Below are 14796 nucleotides of genomic sequence, written 5' to 3'. Positions count from 1 at the left end.
AAATTGTTATTGTGGTTATTTCTATTTGGGATATGAACCTTGTATTGAAGGTTATGTATCACATATAAAGGGGGTTAACGCTCATGAGTCATGAGTACCAGACCAATGAAAAGCAGCATTTACTATATATCTCTAGAGGAAATGTCACCACATTGTACCGACTTCCACTCTAACAAGCCTGTCTCCACTGTATTGAGAAGAGTGGGTGTTTATTGTAGTGAAAGCAACAATAACGCTAATGAATTGATCAGAAGCGCTTGTTGAGCCCTCCATATATACTTGTGTGTGTGTGTTTAGCCCTTGGAGCAGCAGCAGGGAGTTGTTCCAGACCCGGATTCAGAGTATCGCCTGTTCGACAGGGTCATCAACACCAGGGAGAGCTTTACCGTCCCACTGGGACTCCGGGGAACTGTCATCGGCATCAAAGGAGGTGAGACTTTCTCCATTTTGTTAAAATGTCCACTATGTTACGGAGAAAACGTGCACAATAGTCTCACTTTTCTATTGTGTGTGTCTTTGTGCCTCCAGCGGAACGCGAGGCAGAGGTTCTCTACGAGGTGCTTTTCGACGAAGAATTTGCTGGCGGTCTGAACATCAGGTAACCACACCTGCACGGGTCTTGCTTGGAAACCACTAGAACCTTTTTTTACTACTTCACTCACGACAGCAGAGTGTAGACAACCAAACGTAGCACGTAACACATTTGTTATACAAGAAAAGCCTCTCGCTCCACAACAGAATAACCTCTGACCCTCACATGCCACTCCTTCCCTCTTCAGATGTACCTCACCTCGGTGTTACCGCCTCCCCCCCTGCGCTCTCATCAACCTTTCCCACGGGGCGCGGGCGGATCAGACCTCCCACAAACTCACCGCCATCGTCAAACCTCAGCCGGCTGCCAACTTCAGCTCCCAGCGGCAGCAGGCCGGCCTGAACCACTCTCCACGTTCCCCCTTCACGCCGGCACAGGTGAGAGCGGAGCCCCCCCCCCCCCCCCCCCCCCCCCACTAACACACACACAGGAGTTTGTTGTCCTCCCCTCACGTTTTCTTCCTCTACTCCTCATCACCTGTAGCATAACAACAAACACAGTGGGGGGAAGGCGGCCTCCCAGGGCAACAGGAACTCTCCCTCGAAGGGTCCCATGCAGAAACAACAGACCAAGGTGTGTGTGTGTGTGTGTGTGTGTGTGTGTGTGTGTGTGTGTGTGTGTGTGTGTGTGTGTGTGTGTGTGTGTGTGTGTGTGTGTGTGTGTGTGTGCACGTGTGTGTGCACGCGCGCAGCAAGGTCCCAAATATATACCGTTTTTCATGTTTCTGTCTCTCTCCAGGAGTACAGTAATGTGTGGCAGTCTCTGCAGAACTCTGGTCCTACTCTCAAGCCTCCGGCTCAATGGCAAAACGTACGTCTGTTTTTTAAATTCCAATCAAGAGGAACGACTTAGTGAAACTCTTTTTATAAAGCATTTAATTTATTTTTCGTGTGTTATTTGTTTATTTTCTACATGATCATTTTGACATCTGCAGAGGTTTCATGTACGGACCGTCTTCCACCTACTTTTTAAAAATGAGTAAAACTTAATTTGTGTGTGTCCAACTCCAGGAAGAATTTACCCAACAGGGAAGCAACCAGCAGACCAACAAGTCCGTAAGTATACATGAAAAAGCATCCGGTGCCTTTGGGTTTGTGTATACTGGATCCTGATGTTATATTTACATGTTAATGTTGGTGTGTGCGTACTTCGCAGGCTCCAGCTGCTGCCATCAGACTGTTGAAGAAGAATGAAGACGGAAACTCCCTTTTCCCTCCACAAAACACAGCCAATAAGGTACACAGCCATTGACCTCCTCCTCCCTGCTGATCACTCAATGTGGATCTTGTAAGGGTCAGTTGAGGATCATCATCTCATCCTGTGGCTTTGTCAGAACCCTTGAGTTGTATGTGTACACCATAGTTAGATGTGACATCATGTTCTATATTATGGCCATTTCTCCTGGGTCCAGTTTTAGGAATTTTGTTTAATTGGAACATATGGTGAAAGAACGCCAGTCTTGAATGAGAAGGTTCTCCTGAATTTAGATTTGTAAAGCTCAAAGAGAGCACAACCTTCTCTAAATCATGATGATAATCACTAAATTGTGAATTGTTAAAATGTAGTCTGTTACTATGTGAAAACCTTCATTCACTTAATATAGAAATCCCGAATAAAGTAAATATTATGAACTACAGTCAGCAATACATTTATGTCACAAATTGAGCCTCTCTGGTCAACCGAGATGGGTTTTGATTTGATTTAAGATGATGAGAGGTTGAAGAGCCCTCTAATTATAAACACACCCAGATAAAATGGCATTATATACACGCTGTAATCTATTGGATTCCCTCTTCACATCTTTCTTCAAGGCTTCAACAGAGTTTGAGGACTTGATAGCCAGTCTGAACATCTCCAAGGGGAGCCAGCAGGCCCCAACGCCTCCTGCTCCCCCACAGGCACCCACCAGCCAATCAGACGGCCCGTTGTCTCCCCAGTCCTTCGCAATGGTAAGAGTCGCAGTATGGTGCACAAATATGATATATCACAAATAACTAATCACAATCAAGTTAGACATAACTTACATATATCGAGAATTTAAAACATTTCTCTCCTGAAGACCCCCACAAAAACCCAGAAAGAAACTCAATCTGAAATATAGAGAGCGATGAACCAGCAAATTGCTGATGGTATTAAATTATGGAACTTGGCTTTAAACATGTAATGAGGCTTTTTTCTTTATATCCTATTTTCAGTACTGGGCTGTTGGGCAATCTTTTGTGTAAGAATGACATTTCCAATGATTCGTCAACTGAAAGCTGATGCCTGGTTGTGTGTGTGTGTGTGCTTGCTAGACAGTTGACATCAAACTCCCAAAATATGTTCCAGTTTAAATAATTTAACCATTAATAAAACGTGTGCTCTTCGTTCAAGCCTCTTCATCGACGTACGCTACATGGCCAAAGTTTCTTTCTACTCTTTTTGGATGTTTAATTTTGAAATGTTAGTTTTTAACTTTTTAATGGTCAACAAAACAGAACCTAAGTAATATTTATAATAGAATAATATTCCTTCAAATGCTAAAGAATATGCATGTGTACCACCAATGAATCCCCATCCAGCTGTAGTGAAGATACTTAGAGATATTGACAATATGTTTAGGATAACTGAACTAAGGTTGTTTTTGGTCCGTTTTGACAGAAGGGAACCCTGATGCTGAAGGAGATGCTGAAGATTGACGGGGCTGGAACAGGAAGTGCCTCCTCCCAGGAGGCGCCTGTCAGCGGAGGCCAACAGCACAACCGGCGGCGGTCGTCCAAGAAACTCGGTAAGTTACTAATTGCCACACAACCAGATGTGTTGCTGTCACATCTTGAGCCTTGTGGGTGTTTTATTTCCCTCCTTGTGTGTCCCATTTTCTCTGCTTCCAGCAGCCAATATGAACCCCCCCCACAGTGACGCGGCTGCAGCCGCTCCCCCCTCATTGGTCGGCCCTGCCAACCTGTCCAACGCCGTGCTGACCAGCAAGGTGGCGGAGCTGGCGTGTGTCTGTGCTAGGTTGGGAATGGCTCCACCCGATTTCAGCTACATAGGCAGCAGACAGGTTGGTCTTTGCATCGTGTTTTCACAAGTATTCGACACAACTCAAAACCTAAATAAATATAAATATGTATATGCTGCAGACATTTGAATAAACGAAAATGAGTATCTTAAGTTTGTGAAGTGTAAATTACAAGCAGAGTGTGGCTCCATCAGGGGTCCATCCAGGCACACCTGGTCCACATCTGCACTCTACTGCAGAAACAGAGCAGTTTGTGCAGGTTTTTTCAACGCTTTTATTTATCCCCCCTCCACACACACACACACACACACACACACACACACACACACACACACACACACACACACACACACAGGGCCGGGCGGTGGTGTGTCAGGTGAAGCTGTCCAACGGGTTGATGGTCCACGGTCCGCAGTGTCAATCAGAAAATGAAGCCAAGGAGAAAGCTGCCTTCTTTGCCCTCCAAAGACTGGTAGGACTCACAGACATGCACACACACGCACACACACACACACACACACACACACACACACACACACACACTAGTGGTAATGGCTGTGAGACAGCTTGTCTTTGTAATGGTTATTGGGTGTGTAAGCTCAAATCATTTTTTACTATTAGTTCCCTTTTTTCTGAGATGTTTCTATTGGTCAGAAACGAGGCAAATGGAAGGAGGAAAAGGAAGTACATCTAAAAAGAATAAACTAATGAGTTTATACAGATTTATTATAAATTAATCATGAATACTCATGATATGGTAGTTATGCCAAGTTCCTGTTCACTAAGTCCATATCTTTATCTCTGTCTGTCCTCTTGCTCTCCCGTAGAACTCAGTGGGATCTGGCTTCCCCCTCCCACCTCCTCTATTCCCGGGAATGGGTCAGATACGCCCCCCACCCTTAGGACCCATGACGCCCGTCTTCAACCAACAAGGTGAGATTTCCTCCGCTTACCCATCAGAGGGAAAAAGGATTCCTCTGTTGTCTACAACTTGTGCAACAACGTGTCTCCCCGCAGGCGGTATGCTGTTGCCTCCCCAGGGCTTTGGCCCTGGCCCGCTGTGGGGGATGCCGCTGCCTCCCCACCACCCCCAGAACCAGCCGTTCTACGGCCCAGCCGGAACCTTCCCCGGTGCCGCCCGTCCCCAGGCCGCAACAGCGGCGCCCATCGGCTCACACAACCAGTTTATTCCCTTACAGGTGGGAGGATCAACTTGTATTGGCACAACTGATATTTGTTGAAATGGCTGTATGTCCATCATGTTTGTATTTTTATTTTCAAGACAGAAAGATATTGTCCACTTATGAGCGCACAGTTGCACCTCTGTTGAATGTCTAGCTTTCGAAGCAGCCAATCGAATCAGGGAAAGAAGCTGCCAGTGATTTCTTGTTTTGGCATCGGTGCATGTGGTTGGGTTGGCATCTTAGTGTGAACGGCCCCTAACGACGTTGTCACGGTGACCAACCATTGTCCTCCGGCCAAAACAGGTGACGAAGAAGCGAGTCTCTGCAAGCAAAAAGAGCCAGGACAGCCGAGAGTTCTACAGCGCCGCCCACACGGTGTCCAGGAACCAGTCGCAGAAGCCCCAGTACCAGCCCCCCCACCCCCTGAGTCAGGGTGACCCCCATGGCGCTAAACACAACCAGCCGCACCAGTACTCCGCCAACAGCAACCAAACCCCGGGCAGTCCAGGCCCAGCAGGCATCACTTCCACAACAGCTGGCCTGCACACGCCCCCTCGGCAAAACATGCCAGTGACAGGCCACACCCCCAGCTCCTCCTCCAAGAGGAAGCACAGGAAGTTGGCTGTTAACTTTGAGGCTGCTAAAGTCTCTGAGTGATGAGCTTATGTGTGTGTGTGTGTGTGTGTGTGTGTGTGTGTGTGTGTGTGTGTGTGTGTGTGTGTGTGTGTGTGTGTGTGTGTGTGTGTGTGTGTGTGTGTGTGTGTGTGTGTGTGTGTGTGTGTGTGTGTGTGTGTGTGTGTGTGTGTGTGTGTTGTTTATAAGGTGCTGCATTGCTGGTCGAAATCTCATCAGTGCAAGTTTAATTTGTTGTGCCCTTGAGGAAACTCTGTTCTCAACACTTTGAATCTAAAGTATCAGGCGACAGAACGCCATCGCCATGGAGATGAGAGTTGGTCTCAGCTCTTTTTACTGCAACAGACACTACTTCCTGCTCCAGTTAGTTTGACCTCATGCAATGTTGGGTGTGGGTCTCTGTATTAATGATGCATAAAATGGGGCCTTCTGTCATGGCTGTGCTCGTACAAACTGCTCCGTTTGGATCAGTGGTGTCCAGACCCGGGTTGATTTTATTTTAATTTCCCTCTAATTTCCCACCATGCTCGATGGCTTTGTCTGTCCTTCAGACATTCAACCCCTTCCTGTAGATTTTACACTTTGGTGTATGATTTGTTTATGGTTTGATGACTTGGCCAAAAATAAGTAAATAAAAAACCACTGCTGCACATATTGCAAAATTATCACATGGAAAAACACACTTTATCCACGGATCTTGTTTTTCACCAGCACATGGACTCCAGAACCACCTACAGTGTTAAAATAGACTATTTGTTTCATTTTTTCTAAAGTGGAGCTTGGGAGGGACTCATTTGTCTTTTAATTGTGTTGTTGTTTACACACTAACGGTAACGGAAAGTGCTTGTGGTGATTTGGAAAGAATTCTCATGCAGCTGATCGTTGATGACCTTTAACCTGAGTCAAAGTAAGTCATTGCTTTAAGGCGCTGCCACTAGATGAGTTATGTTTCATCCAAGTTAAGAGCAATATAACGGTGCCATGTGATGAGGGCAGATATATTTTAGATGATTTTCTTAAGCTGCTTGGCTCATTTTGAAATTCTGCTTTATTGCACATTTCTTTACACACGCATGTAGAATTGATCAATTTTAAGACGTTTTCTTTTCCGACCTCTAGATTTTATGGATTGGCCTTTTATGGTGCGTGCGTGTGTGTCAGAGCAACAAGTGTCTTTAGCTTGTCCTCATTTTAACCTGAGCAGCTTTTAAGATTGTTTGGAAATTTAAGCACACCTATTGGATATATTTTTTTTCTTCAGGGGGGGGGTACATAAAAAAAAATATACAATTCTCAATATGAAGAGAAAATGACTTTGTTTTGATCCAGGAATGTGCTGTACATATCCATTTAATAAAGTCAATCTTTTGTTACAGCGTGGCCGCTTCTTTATGACCCCACACACATAGAATATTAAATGTCTCATACAGTCTGTTTAGTATTAACAGCGCTTCACTCATTCCGTCCCGTAATGACAGCAGACCTGAGGATTGGAGAAACTGTCCCAAAATAAGTGTAACAAGCTTGTAGCATCATACCCAAAGTCTTGATGCTGTAAAACAAAGTATTGAGCGGTGTTTATACATCTGTTTTTTTTTTTTACCGGTTCTTCTCCACTGCTGCAATGTTAATTACTTATTTACTGAAGTTGGAATTACATGAAGATCGGCTTTCTTTTGCAACGTTTTATCGAGCTTTAACGATTATAGAGCCATAACATAGTATACTATTTTTAGAATTCTTAACATGTATTTTAGAATAGAAATGAAAGGCTCCAGAGAAAAGTCATTATGATACTATGGTCTGTACGTACCAACAGCTCAGGTTGTGGCAATTTTCTTTGATACAAACTTGATGGAATTATTGGTGATCCGATCATGTGACACTGACGTGATTAGCCACAACATCATTGGACTTTTCAAATAACTTGTTGCTGTGAAATAACAATTGTTATTAACAAGCATCAGTTTATTAAAAAAAACCATTTCCTTCTTGCAGTATTGTGATCGCAATACTAATCAACATAAACTGAACACTACACAGGATTCAGCTGAACCTTGTGGTGAAAGAAATAGTCAACGGGGTTCATCCTGCAGACATCACAAATGTAGAAAATGATACAGCAATTCAGGAAATGGATGAAAGCCTTAGGACTTTGTGATGCTGCACATGTGTAAACTCTAATATACACTACAACCCACCCGCCCAAACCGCCTTCATCTTCTGGATGTGGACCTTGGACGACCTGGCGAAGGTGCTTTTAACCACGTTGAGAGGAGCTGCCTTGCCGCTGAGGTAGACCTTATTGAGACACGTAGGAAGCCACGCCGCCTGCTGCTGCTCTCTGTCCACCACTTCCTGCTGCTGCTCATTCTCTACAGCTCCCACTCCTTCCTTGATCGTGGTGCAGGAGTGGGCAAAGATGTATCCCGTCATGTAGGCATCGAACCCGGCGCGGTGCGTTCCTGGGTCGGCCTTGGTCTTGGGAGCGTCGGTGTTAGCTGGGTGGTTGCTAAGCGTCTCCGTCTCTCTGGCTTCCTCTCGGCTCTCCTTTGTGCTGCTTGTTGTTGTGGTCGATGCTTCAGCTGCTGCAGGGTTTCTGTGGTCGGGGTTGTCCTCGGAGACTTGGTTCTCCTCATCGCACGCTTTCATGTCCACTTCTTCCTCCCTCTGCGACGTGTCTCTTTCAGGGCGCACCGCGGCTGCTGCGTCCCCGGAGTCCACTTCCATGTGGGGGATTTTGTGGTCAGGAGCCCCGTCACAGACTGAGGCCCCGTTCTGTGCCTCACCTCGACCTCGCTTCTTGTTTCTGATCCTCTTCTTTTTCTTCTTGTCCCCCGCGCCCTTCTCATCCTGGAGGACAATCAGGTCGGTGTCATGGGATGACGGACACTGGGTTCCGTTTGGACACCAGCCAAACGCCTGGGAGACAAACGGACATCTGATCAAAAAAGACGCCTAGTTGGCTCCTCTAATTGACACGCAGGACGTACCTAAACTGAAACCTAATTTGATAAACTTCATTTGATTACACTTTGCCTTTAGACTCCCAGTGAAGCTGGAATCAAAAAGCTTTTCACTCACCGAGAAGCGCTCACAGATGTCCGTCTGTCCCTCAGCAGAGGACACATCTTGACACATTCTGTAGTCCACGTAGCTGGACATGTGACCTGCGTACTGACAGAACTCAACGCGTACGTGCGGCTCGGCACCTCCAGAGGTCACAATGCGACTGTTGTCCAGCTTACTGGAAGAAAGAGGAGACCATGTGAGGCAAGGGAGACTTTAAAATGTCATTCTTACAGCCCCAATATCTGCACAATGAGATCTCCTGATATGGATATTCTGGGAGGTGCACAATTAATCCAATTTTAATCACTGCCACAATTAAATTTAAAAAGCGGGCTCTGCTACGTATCGAATTAAGCACTTCTTTAACAGTCAGCCGCTCAGGTGGGAGGAGTCACGTGCGTACCCTCAGCAGCAGAACATTTCTGTCTGCAGTGGACTGGTGTTAGACTCTGGACAGCGGAACAGAGAGCAGATGACGCGGCGTGAAAGGTAGATCAAATGTCAGGAGCAGAAGGCGAGGAGCGGGTCCCTCAAAGGACCATCGTCCTTCTACGAGATGCGCCGTGATAACGACCAGTCTAATGCAAAGACTCTGACCTCAGCCAGAATGCGGGGCAACAATAAAAGCATTCTTGTTCTTTTAAACGTGAAGGTGCAATAAGATCTTGTCTCCAAAAAGAAATGAATGAACAATCGTGAATCAATTTCATTTTGGCCCTAATCATGCAGCCATACATTCTTTTCTGCTCCTCCATTTGACACATCCTTTATTTTCTAACTGACATCTTCTGCATTGTGGTTAACGTGGGTACAGCTCAATGTTATTCAATAAAGAAAACCTCATTTATGAGTCAAAGAAGTTCTAATACATTTAAAAAAAGGTTGAAATGCAAATAGATCAATCTGTAGATGACCAAAAATCTCCATTAAAAAAAGGCGCCATTTATAATATAAAAATAATAAAAAGTGCAGTCCAGTGTCCAGCTGTGCAAGCAACCTATTTTCATTTGTTGATTTTGGAGCTTAAAACCACTTCTTGTTATTTTGATGAAGTTATACAAACTTTTCAATGAATGTATGTATATATTATACACACACATGTACTATTAATCATACTCACCATTTCTTGTAGGCATACTCCAGATAGGAGGCGGGGAGCCGCAGCTCAAACTCCGTGACGTACTTTGTGTCGTAGATTCCAGCAGGAAACATCTCCGATAGGTCGGCGGTGAAAGAGGCCAAGCGATCGGGTAGATTTGCGTAAAAACTCTGGCAGGAGAAGACATTGCAGTAAGAGAATTATTATAAGATCTGGCTGCTGTGAAAGAGGTATGGATGAAAGTCAGGACCTGCAAGTCATTTTATCAGTGGTTAATACTGTTTTCAATTAATTGTTTCATCTATAATATTAAGAATCAGCATTCAAACAATGATGTATACTGAAGTTAAGCAGTGAATCCTCAAAGTGGAGAGAGAAACATCTTTGAAATGAACACAATTAGAAGAAGGCAGCAAACAACTGGTGGTACCTGGTACAGGAAGGCCATGTCTATGAGGCCGTTGTGGAGCACCAGGGCCTTCCTGGCTCGCAGCACCTCGGTGAATAAGGCCCGGATGTGGACCCCCAGCTCCTCCGAGGTCCCCTGAAGAACAACCCGGGGGCCAGAAATCAAATGTCATCACCTGAGGGGGTGAAGGGAACTCGGGAGTGTCCCGTTCTGTCCACTCATGTCATGCCATCAATAATGTGTATAAGCATCTTGGCCCGCGGAAGGATTTAGCAGCATACTTTGTTACTCTGCAAGAAGAGATGCTCCAGGTGAAACGGACAGTAAGTAACCTTGACAACACAGCCTCTGCAGACAGAGTTCATCCTGAAAGCACTGCATCATTCTCTGAACTGTGAAAAATGCCATAATCCGACCGGCACAATCTCTGTAATCTTCAAGGTCATATTCATGGACTACTTTATTGCCTCAGTACAAACCCGGTATAGAAAGAAGTGTTATAAGCATTAAAATGACACTCAGGTTGAATATTCTGTCAATTATTTGGTTTGACTGCAAACATTTACTAAAGAAGGATTTGACCACTACCTGTTTCAATGGTATTTAACAACCAACTGGCCTTCTTTCATAATCCTGACATTTAACAGCGCTTTTAGTAGTGGAATCTTTGTGTCAGACCCGTGATCTGCAGCGACCACCTGCAAAGTCATCGTGGTTTCTTTTATTCTTATTATGGCACGTAGCTTCACTAAGACGAGTCCATAGACATGCGTAGACATTATAGCGGTTGCATGTGGGTGCATACGTCCCGGCTAACTAACCGATCAGAGGGCTTGTTTTCAGATGACGTATACGAGAGAACTAGCAGGACAACAAAGAACAGCATGCGAGTGTCACCACCTTGCCATTGCCCTTGAGGTAAGGGATCCCACTGGCGTACTGCTTATTAAAGTCAAAGCCATGCTGGACCAGGAACTTGACCGACTGGGGCTCTATCATGTACTCCTCTGAACACAGCAGGGTGAGGTTATACACCTGGACCAGGTACGTGTGTGCAGCCTGGGGGGGAGGAAGAGGCACAAGATACAGGACATGTTGACATGTGAGGATGATGATGAGGGAGATAGATCATCAGATGAATATAAACATAGCTTTGTGCTTTTAGAGAATCGTCATCTTGCGGCACCTTGTCGTCCAGCTTCTTGTAACAGGCGATTCCCAGAGAGATGATGGAGCGGGAGCGAGCAGCGCTGCATATGGCTTTGTATCGGTCCTCTATGGATCTGAAACATGGCAGAGGGGGGGCGGTCAGGAGGAAGTCAGGAGGAAGTGCCAAAGGGAGGAATGAGAGGTTTACTCACTCGGCCATCAGGGACTTCCTATTTCCAAGACCACTCAGCTCCTACACAAGCACCAAAGAATTAGTGCTACTTTGGTGAAATCGTGTGACAATACAAAAACAATGACGCACGTGATCTAGATCGTCAATGACCTTCCACCAGGCCGACTGTTGTGTTTTGATGGTTTTGCCATTATACTGAAAGGTGAGATTGTAGTGAGCACTCGTGCTCCAAGAACAGTGCAAACAACAGGGACACACTACGGCTTTTAAAACTATAATTCCAGGCACTTGCGGGTCTAATTTAACTCAGTTACACGTTGGTCGAATGGACACACAACTGCACTTACCGTGTCCAGTGCAATGAAGGAAGCCGTTTTCATGGCCACTACCATGGCGGGCCAAAGCTCTCTGAAGTTATCATTCTGGACATCAATAACGGGGACGACCATAGAAGACACCATGTTTGTCTCAACTTTAGTAAATGAGCGCAAACGGCTCTTATTCTCGACTGAATAGTTTTCTGCAATTTACCTTAACGTCGGTTCTCCTGAATTTAGCTAACTTCATTTAACACCTTAGGTTTAATAGGTTTCTATTATCCGCTGTTCTGTGTAGCCCTCTCTATTGATGCTTGCCTGTTATATTAATTTATTCGGCAGTTACCGCCTTTAAATAATTTTAAACAGTATCGAGTCGACAGCGAATGGTTGCGCCAGTCCACAGTAAACATTTCAACGTGGTTCCCGGGGTCCTGTGAACATAAACCTAAGGTAGTCGCTATCTCGCCTGAAAATAAATATAGAATAGTTGCTACCAATTGTATGCTGTTAATTTCATAATTAAATAATACCTATGCTCAACCTACATCTTTTTATTTTTATAAAACGTCTATTTCTTTACTCTTTCTTTTTTTTAACAATACTAAACCGGCGTTCCCCATAGACGCACATAAACAACAACCTTACGTCACTGTACTTTACTGTCGAGGTGAGTTGCGCCATTTTGGCTCAAACAAAGTAAGAAACATTCATTTTTCGATAAGTATTTTACATTTTATCCATTCTATACAATGAGCAAGTATTCAAGCCATAGCTCTGGTTTCCACGAGTTTCAATTAATGCTTATGTGACTTTATTTTTACACCCTAACCCTAAAAGTAACGTTTAAGATTAAAAACCTCTACCTAAGCTATCTGGACTCGCTGGATTTATCTTTGCCGTCGCTCTAAGTTCCGGGATGGGGGGCTGCTCTGCTCCGAACTGCTCCAATTCAACCAGCATCGGTAAACAGCTGTTCAGGTTCCCCAAAGACCCGGTTCGCAAGAAGAAATGGGTGGTGAACTGTCGACGTGACTTTGAGCCGACTCCTCACTCCAGACTCTGTCAGGTAGAGTCAGAGCTCCACGCGTTCGGGACCGAGCACTTAATAACGATGCATCAATTTAAAATAACACGTGACTTTCATTCTAATTAGCGGCTACTTTATGCACGATGTTGTCTTTTTGTTCGTGCTTTATTAGTTGGATGAAATGGACGTGTCTTCCTGTCTCGTTCCCTCAAGGACCACTTTGAGCAGAGCCAGTTTGAGGAGATCGCGAGATCTCCCGCCGGGGGGAAGAAGTTGAAGCCCAATGCCATCCCCACTCTTTTCACCGTTGGAGACCCTCCTTACCCGGCCGTCACTATTCCGTTCATCCTGCTGCCCATGAAAACCGAACCAGGTACAGCCCAATCGGCTGCTACTCACTGGTGGGGGACATTTGCACAACATACAGGAAATATGACAGTATTTGGGGTTGCTCTGTGTTTATAGTGGAGAAGGAGCTGACCTTCGGGGACCATGGCTACGCCAGACGCACCCCTCTGGCTGGCCTGGAGGAGGAGGAGGCAGACGGGACTGCAGAGGACCAGCAGCCCTGCACACAGTGTCACGTCCTCAAGAAGCAGCTGGAGCAGGAGATGCAGCACACTGCGAGGCTCCAGAAGGAGGTCGGAACGCAGCTGGTCTCTCTTTCCACAAATGAATATGTTGTAGTAGTTTGTTTTTTCTTTGACGGGCCAATGTGACTGTTGATTTTGATGGTGGCAGCTTGGGTAAACATGATTGTGACCATTCCATACATTGCCCTAATACATTTTCTCCGTACATTGCCCTAATTCTTTTTCTCCCTAACAGGCAGAGGAGATGAAGAAGCGCCTGTACCGGCTCAACAGGATCGAGAAGGGTCTCCAGAACTTTTTGTTTGAGGACCAGATTCGCGCGCTGTCCCTCACCAAACGCTCACGACGCGCCGTCTGGTCCCCAGAGACCATCCTGAAGGCCCGAAAGATCCGGTGTGCAGTTGGCACGAAGGGCTACGAGTACTTACGGGAGCTGGGGTACCCTCTGCCCTCCTACAGAACGCTGTGTAACCGCCTGGAGACTAAGATCATGGTCACGACTGACATGAGCTGTGAGGAGCTGGCGGAGCTGAGCTTGGGCCTCATGGCCACCTGTAACGGTCCCGCTGACGCCGTCGGGGACAACGATGAGGAGGAACTGATAGGCGTGTTGTCCTGATTGCGGCGGTTTTGCATGACTTGCCTGGACGACTCCAACCAGGAATGTTCAGCATTTGGACGTATTATGCTTGTTGTCTCCCGATCTGCACCACTAACACCTACATTTGCTCAATTCATGCAAAATGCTGTGGCTGGCAGTGAGCCGAGCTTTGTGATTGAGGTGTTTCTCACCATGATGGCGATGCTGAGCTAGAGAGTGCAAGGAGAAGACAACCATGGACTGTGTGGAGCAGGTAGACGCGATTTGCACAAAGCTCTTTGACGTTTGAAGCATGTGTTCACAGGTATTTTTGTTGTTGTTTGAACTGAAGGTGTTTACATGCACAATGAAACCCTGTTAGTATGCAGACACGTGTCCTGGGTTAGGTAGCTTGAGTATTTCCATATTATGAGGATGATGCCATGTATCTGTCTCCTGATCATAATGCAAGCTTTAATGAAATATTTTAGAATTATTTATCATGTCATGGAGTGTAAAGCAGTAGCACAGAACCAGGAAACAAGTTGGTGTCTAGAAAGATTTTTGCTTTTAAACATAAACCTGTGGTCTCAAACGATGGCGTTTTAATGAACCTCTTCTATGAACCATTCAAATGCTGACAGGAATAGTAGTGTTAATATCCTCAATTGATGAAGCCTATTCTAATCATTATTGCAAAACTGAAACTGGATCCTGTTTTTTGGTAAGGAAACAAATCATTTATTAGGGAGTACACCGCCTTCTTGGTGTTTAGAGTCAACATGACAAAGTGATCCCTAGTGTGACTCTTGGCTTGCAGTGCAGTTGTATTCACCACAAACAAGTCACAATAAAACAGCGCTGACAATAAAAATCCAAAGCAACCATAGCACTGTGAGAAAAAATAAAGTGGTTGTAAAGAATTATTTGTTTTGTTCTGTCTG

General features: G+C 45.4%; 3 protein-coding genes across 4 annotated transcripts in view; 2 read left to right on the top strand and 1 right to left on the bottom strand.

Annotated features, from left to right (window-relative positions):
• Nucleotides 1-6786, top strand: part of xrn1 (5'-3' exoribonuclease 1) — a 30301-nt gene extending 23515 nt beyond the window's left edge. The window contains exons 28-41 of the mRNA XM_037459427.2: nucleotides 298-430; nucleotides 529-598; nucleotides 780-969; nucleotides 1076-1165; nucleotides 1331-1402; nucleotides 1603-1647; nucleotides 1748-1828; nucleotides 2404-2541; nucleotides 3233-3359; nucleotides 3463-3635; nucleotides 3949-4065; nucleotides 4421-4526; nucleotides 4611-4792; nucleotides 5081-6786. Coding sequence (XP_037315324.2) covers nucleotides 298-430; nucleotides 529-598; nucleotides 780-969; nucleotides 1076-1165; nucleotides 1331-1402; nucleotides 1603-1647; nucleotides 1748-1828; nucleotides 2404-2541; nucleotides 3233-3359; nucleotides 3463-3635; nucleotides 3949-4065; nucleotides 4421-4526; nucleotides 4611-4792; nucleotides 5081-5434 — 1878 coding nt within the window. The 3' untranslated portion in view covers nucleotides 5435-6786. The remainder of the gene's footprint in view (nucleotides 1-297; nucleotides 431-528; nucleotides 599-779; nucleotides 970-1075; nucleotides 1166-1330; nucleotides 1403-1602; nucleotides 1648-1747; nucleotides 1829-2403; nucleotides 2542-3232; nucleotides 3360-3462; nucleotides 3636-3948; nucleotides 4066-4420; nucleotides 4527-4610; nucleotides 4793-5080) is intronic.
• Nucleotides 6787-6984: 198 nt separating this feature from the next.
• toe1 (target of EGR1, exonuclease) lies at nucleotides 6985-12320 on the bottom strand. 2 transcript variants are annotated; one of them, XM_037459439.2, is made up of 9 exons: nucleotides 11864-12320; nucleotides 11680-11754; nucleotides 11352-11392; nucleotides 11177-11273; nucleotides 10891-11049; nucleotides 10012-10125; nucleotides 9603-9751; nucleotides 8495-8657; nucleotides 6985-8332 (listed from the first exon to the last, which is right to left on the bottom strand). In XM_037459439.2, exons 1-9 carry the CDS (start codon nucleotides 11897-11899, stop codon nucleotides 7601-7603), a joined length of 1566 nt encoding a protein of 521 aa, XP_037315336.2. In that variant the 5' UTR covers nucleotides 11900-12320; the 3' UTR covers nucleotides 6985-7600. The 2 variants fall into 2 exon arrangements, with proteins under 2 accessions (XP_037315336.2, XP_037315335.2); XM_037459438.2 differs by having other exon boundaries at nucleotides 11680-12320.
• A 3-nt stretch (nucleotides 12321-12323) lies between these two features.
• si:ch73-382f3.1 (uncharacterized protein LOC100151273 homolog) lies at nucleotides 12324-14770 on the top strand. Its single transcript, XM_037459445.2, has 4 exons — nucleotides 12324-12718; nucleotides 12893-13052; nucleotides 13145-13320; nucleotides 13508-14770. The coding sequence occupies exons 1-4, from the start codon at nucleotides 12569-12571 to the stop codon at nucleotides 13889-13891; spliced, it is 870 nt and encodes a 289-aa protein (XP_037315342.1). The 5' UTR covers nucleotides 12324-12568; the 3' UTR covers nucleotides 13892-14770.
• Nucleotides 14771-14796: the final 26 nt, after the last annotated feature.

Source organism: Pungitius pungitius, chromosome 15, assembly GCF_949316345.1.
Source record: "Pungitius pungitius chromosome 15, fPunPun2.1, whole genome shotgun sequence".
Lineage (NCBI taxonomy): Eukaryota > Metazoa > Chordata > Actinopteri > Perciformes > Gasterosteidae > Pungitius > Pungitius pungitius.
This window is presented reverse-complemented; position numbering and strand designations above follow the sequence as displayed.

What these genes read in the sequence shown, in the direction of transcription:
- si:ch73-382f3.1 (XM_037459445.2), top strand. Translation starts at nt 12,569, where the DNA reads ATGGGGGGCTGCTCTGCTCCGAACTGCTCCAATTCAACCAGCATCGGT. An exon ending in CTCACTCCAGACTCTGTCAG is followed by an intron (nt 12,719 to 12,892) that starts GTAGAGTCAGAG and finishes CGTTCCCTCAAG; the next exon opens with GACCACTTTGAGCAGAGCCA. An exon ending in CTGCGAGGCTCCAGAAGGAG is followed by an intron (nt 13,321 to 13,507) that starts GTCGGAACGCAG and finishes TCTCCCTAACAG; the next exon opens with GCAGAGGAGATGAAGAAGCG.
- toe1 (XM_037459438.2), bottom strand. Translation starts at nt 11,793, where the DNA reads ATGGTGTCTTCTATGGTCGTCCCCGTTATTGATGTCCAGAATGATAAC. An exon ending in ACATGGCCTTCCTGTACCAG is followed by an intron (nt 9,752 to 10,011) that starts GTACCACCAGTT and finishes TTCTCCTGCCAG; the next exon opens with AGTTTTTACGCAAATCTACC. An exon ending in ACATCTGTGAGCGCTTCTCG is followed by an intron (nt 8,333 to 8,494) that starts GTGAGTGAAAAG and finishes TTTGTCTCCCAG; the next exon opens with GCGTTTGGCTGGTGTCCAAA.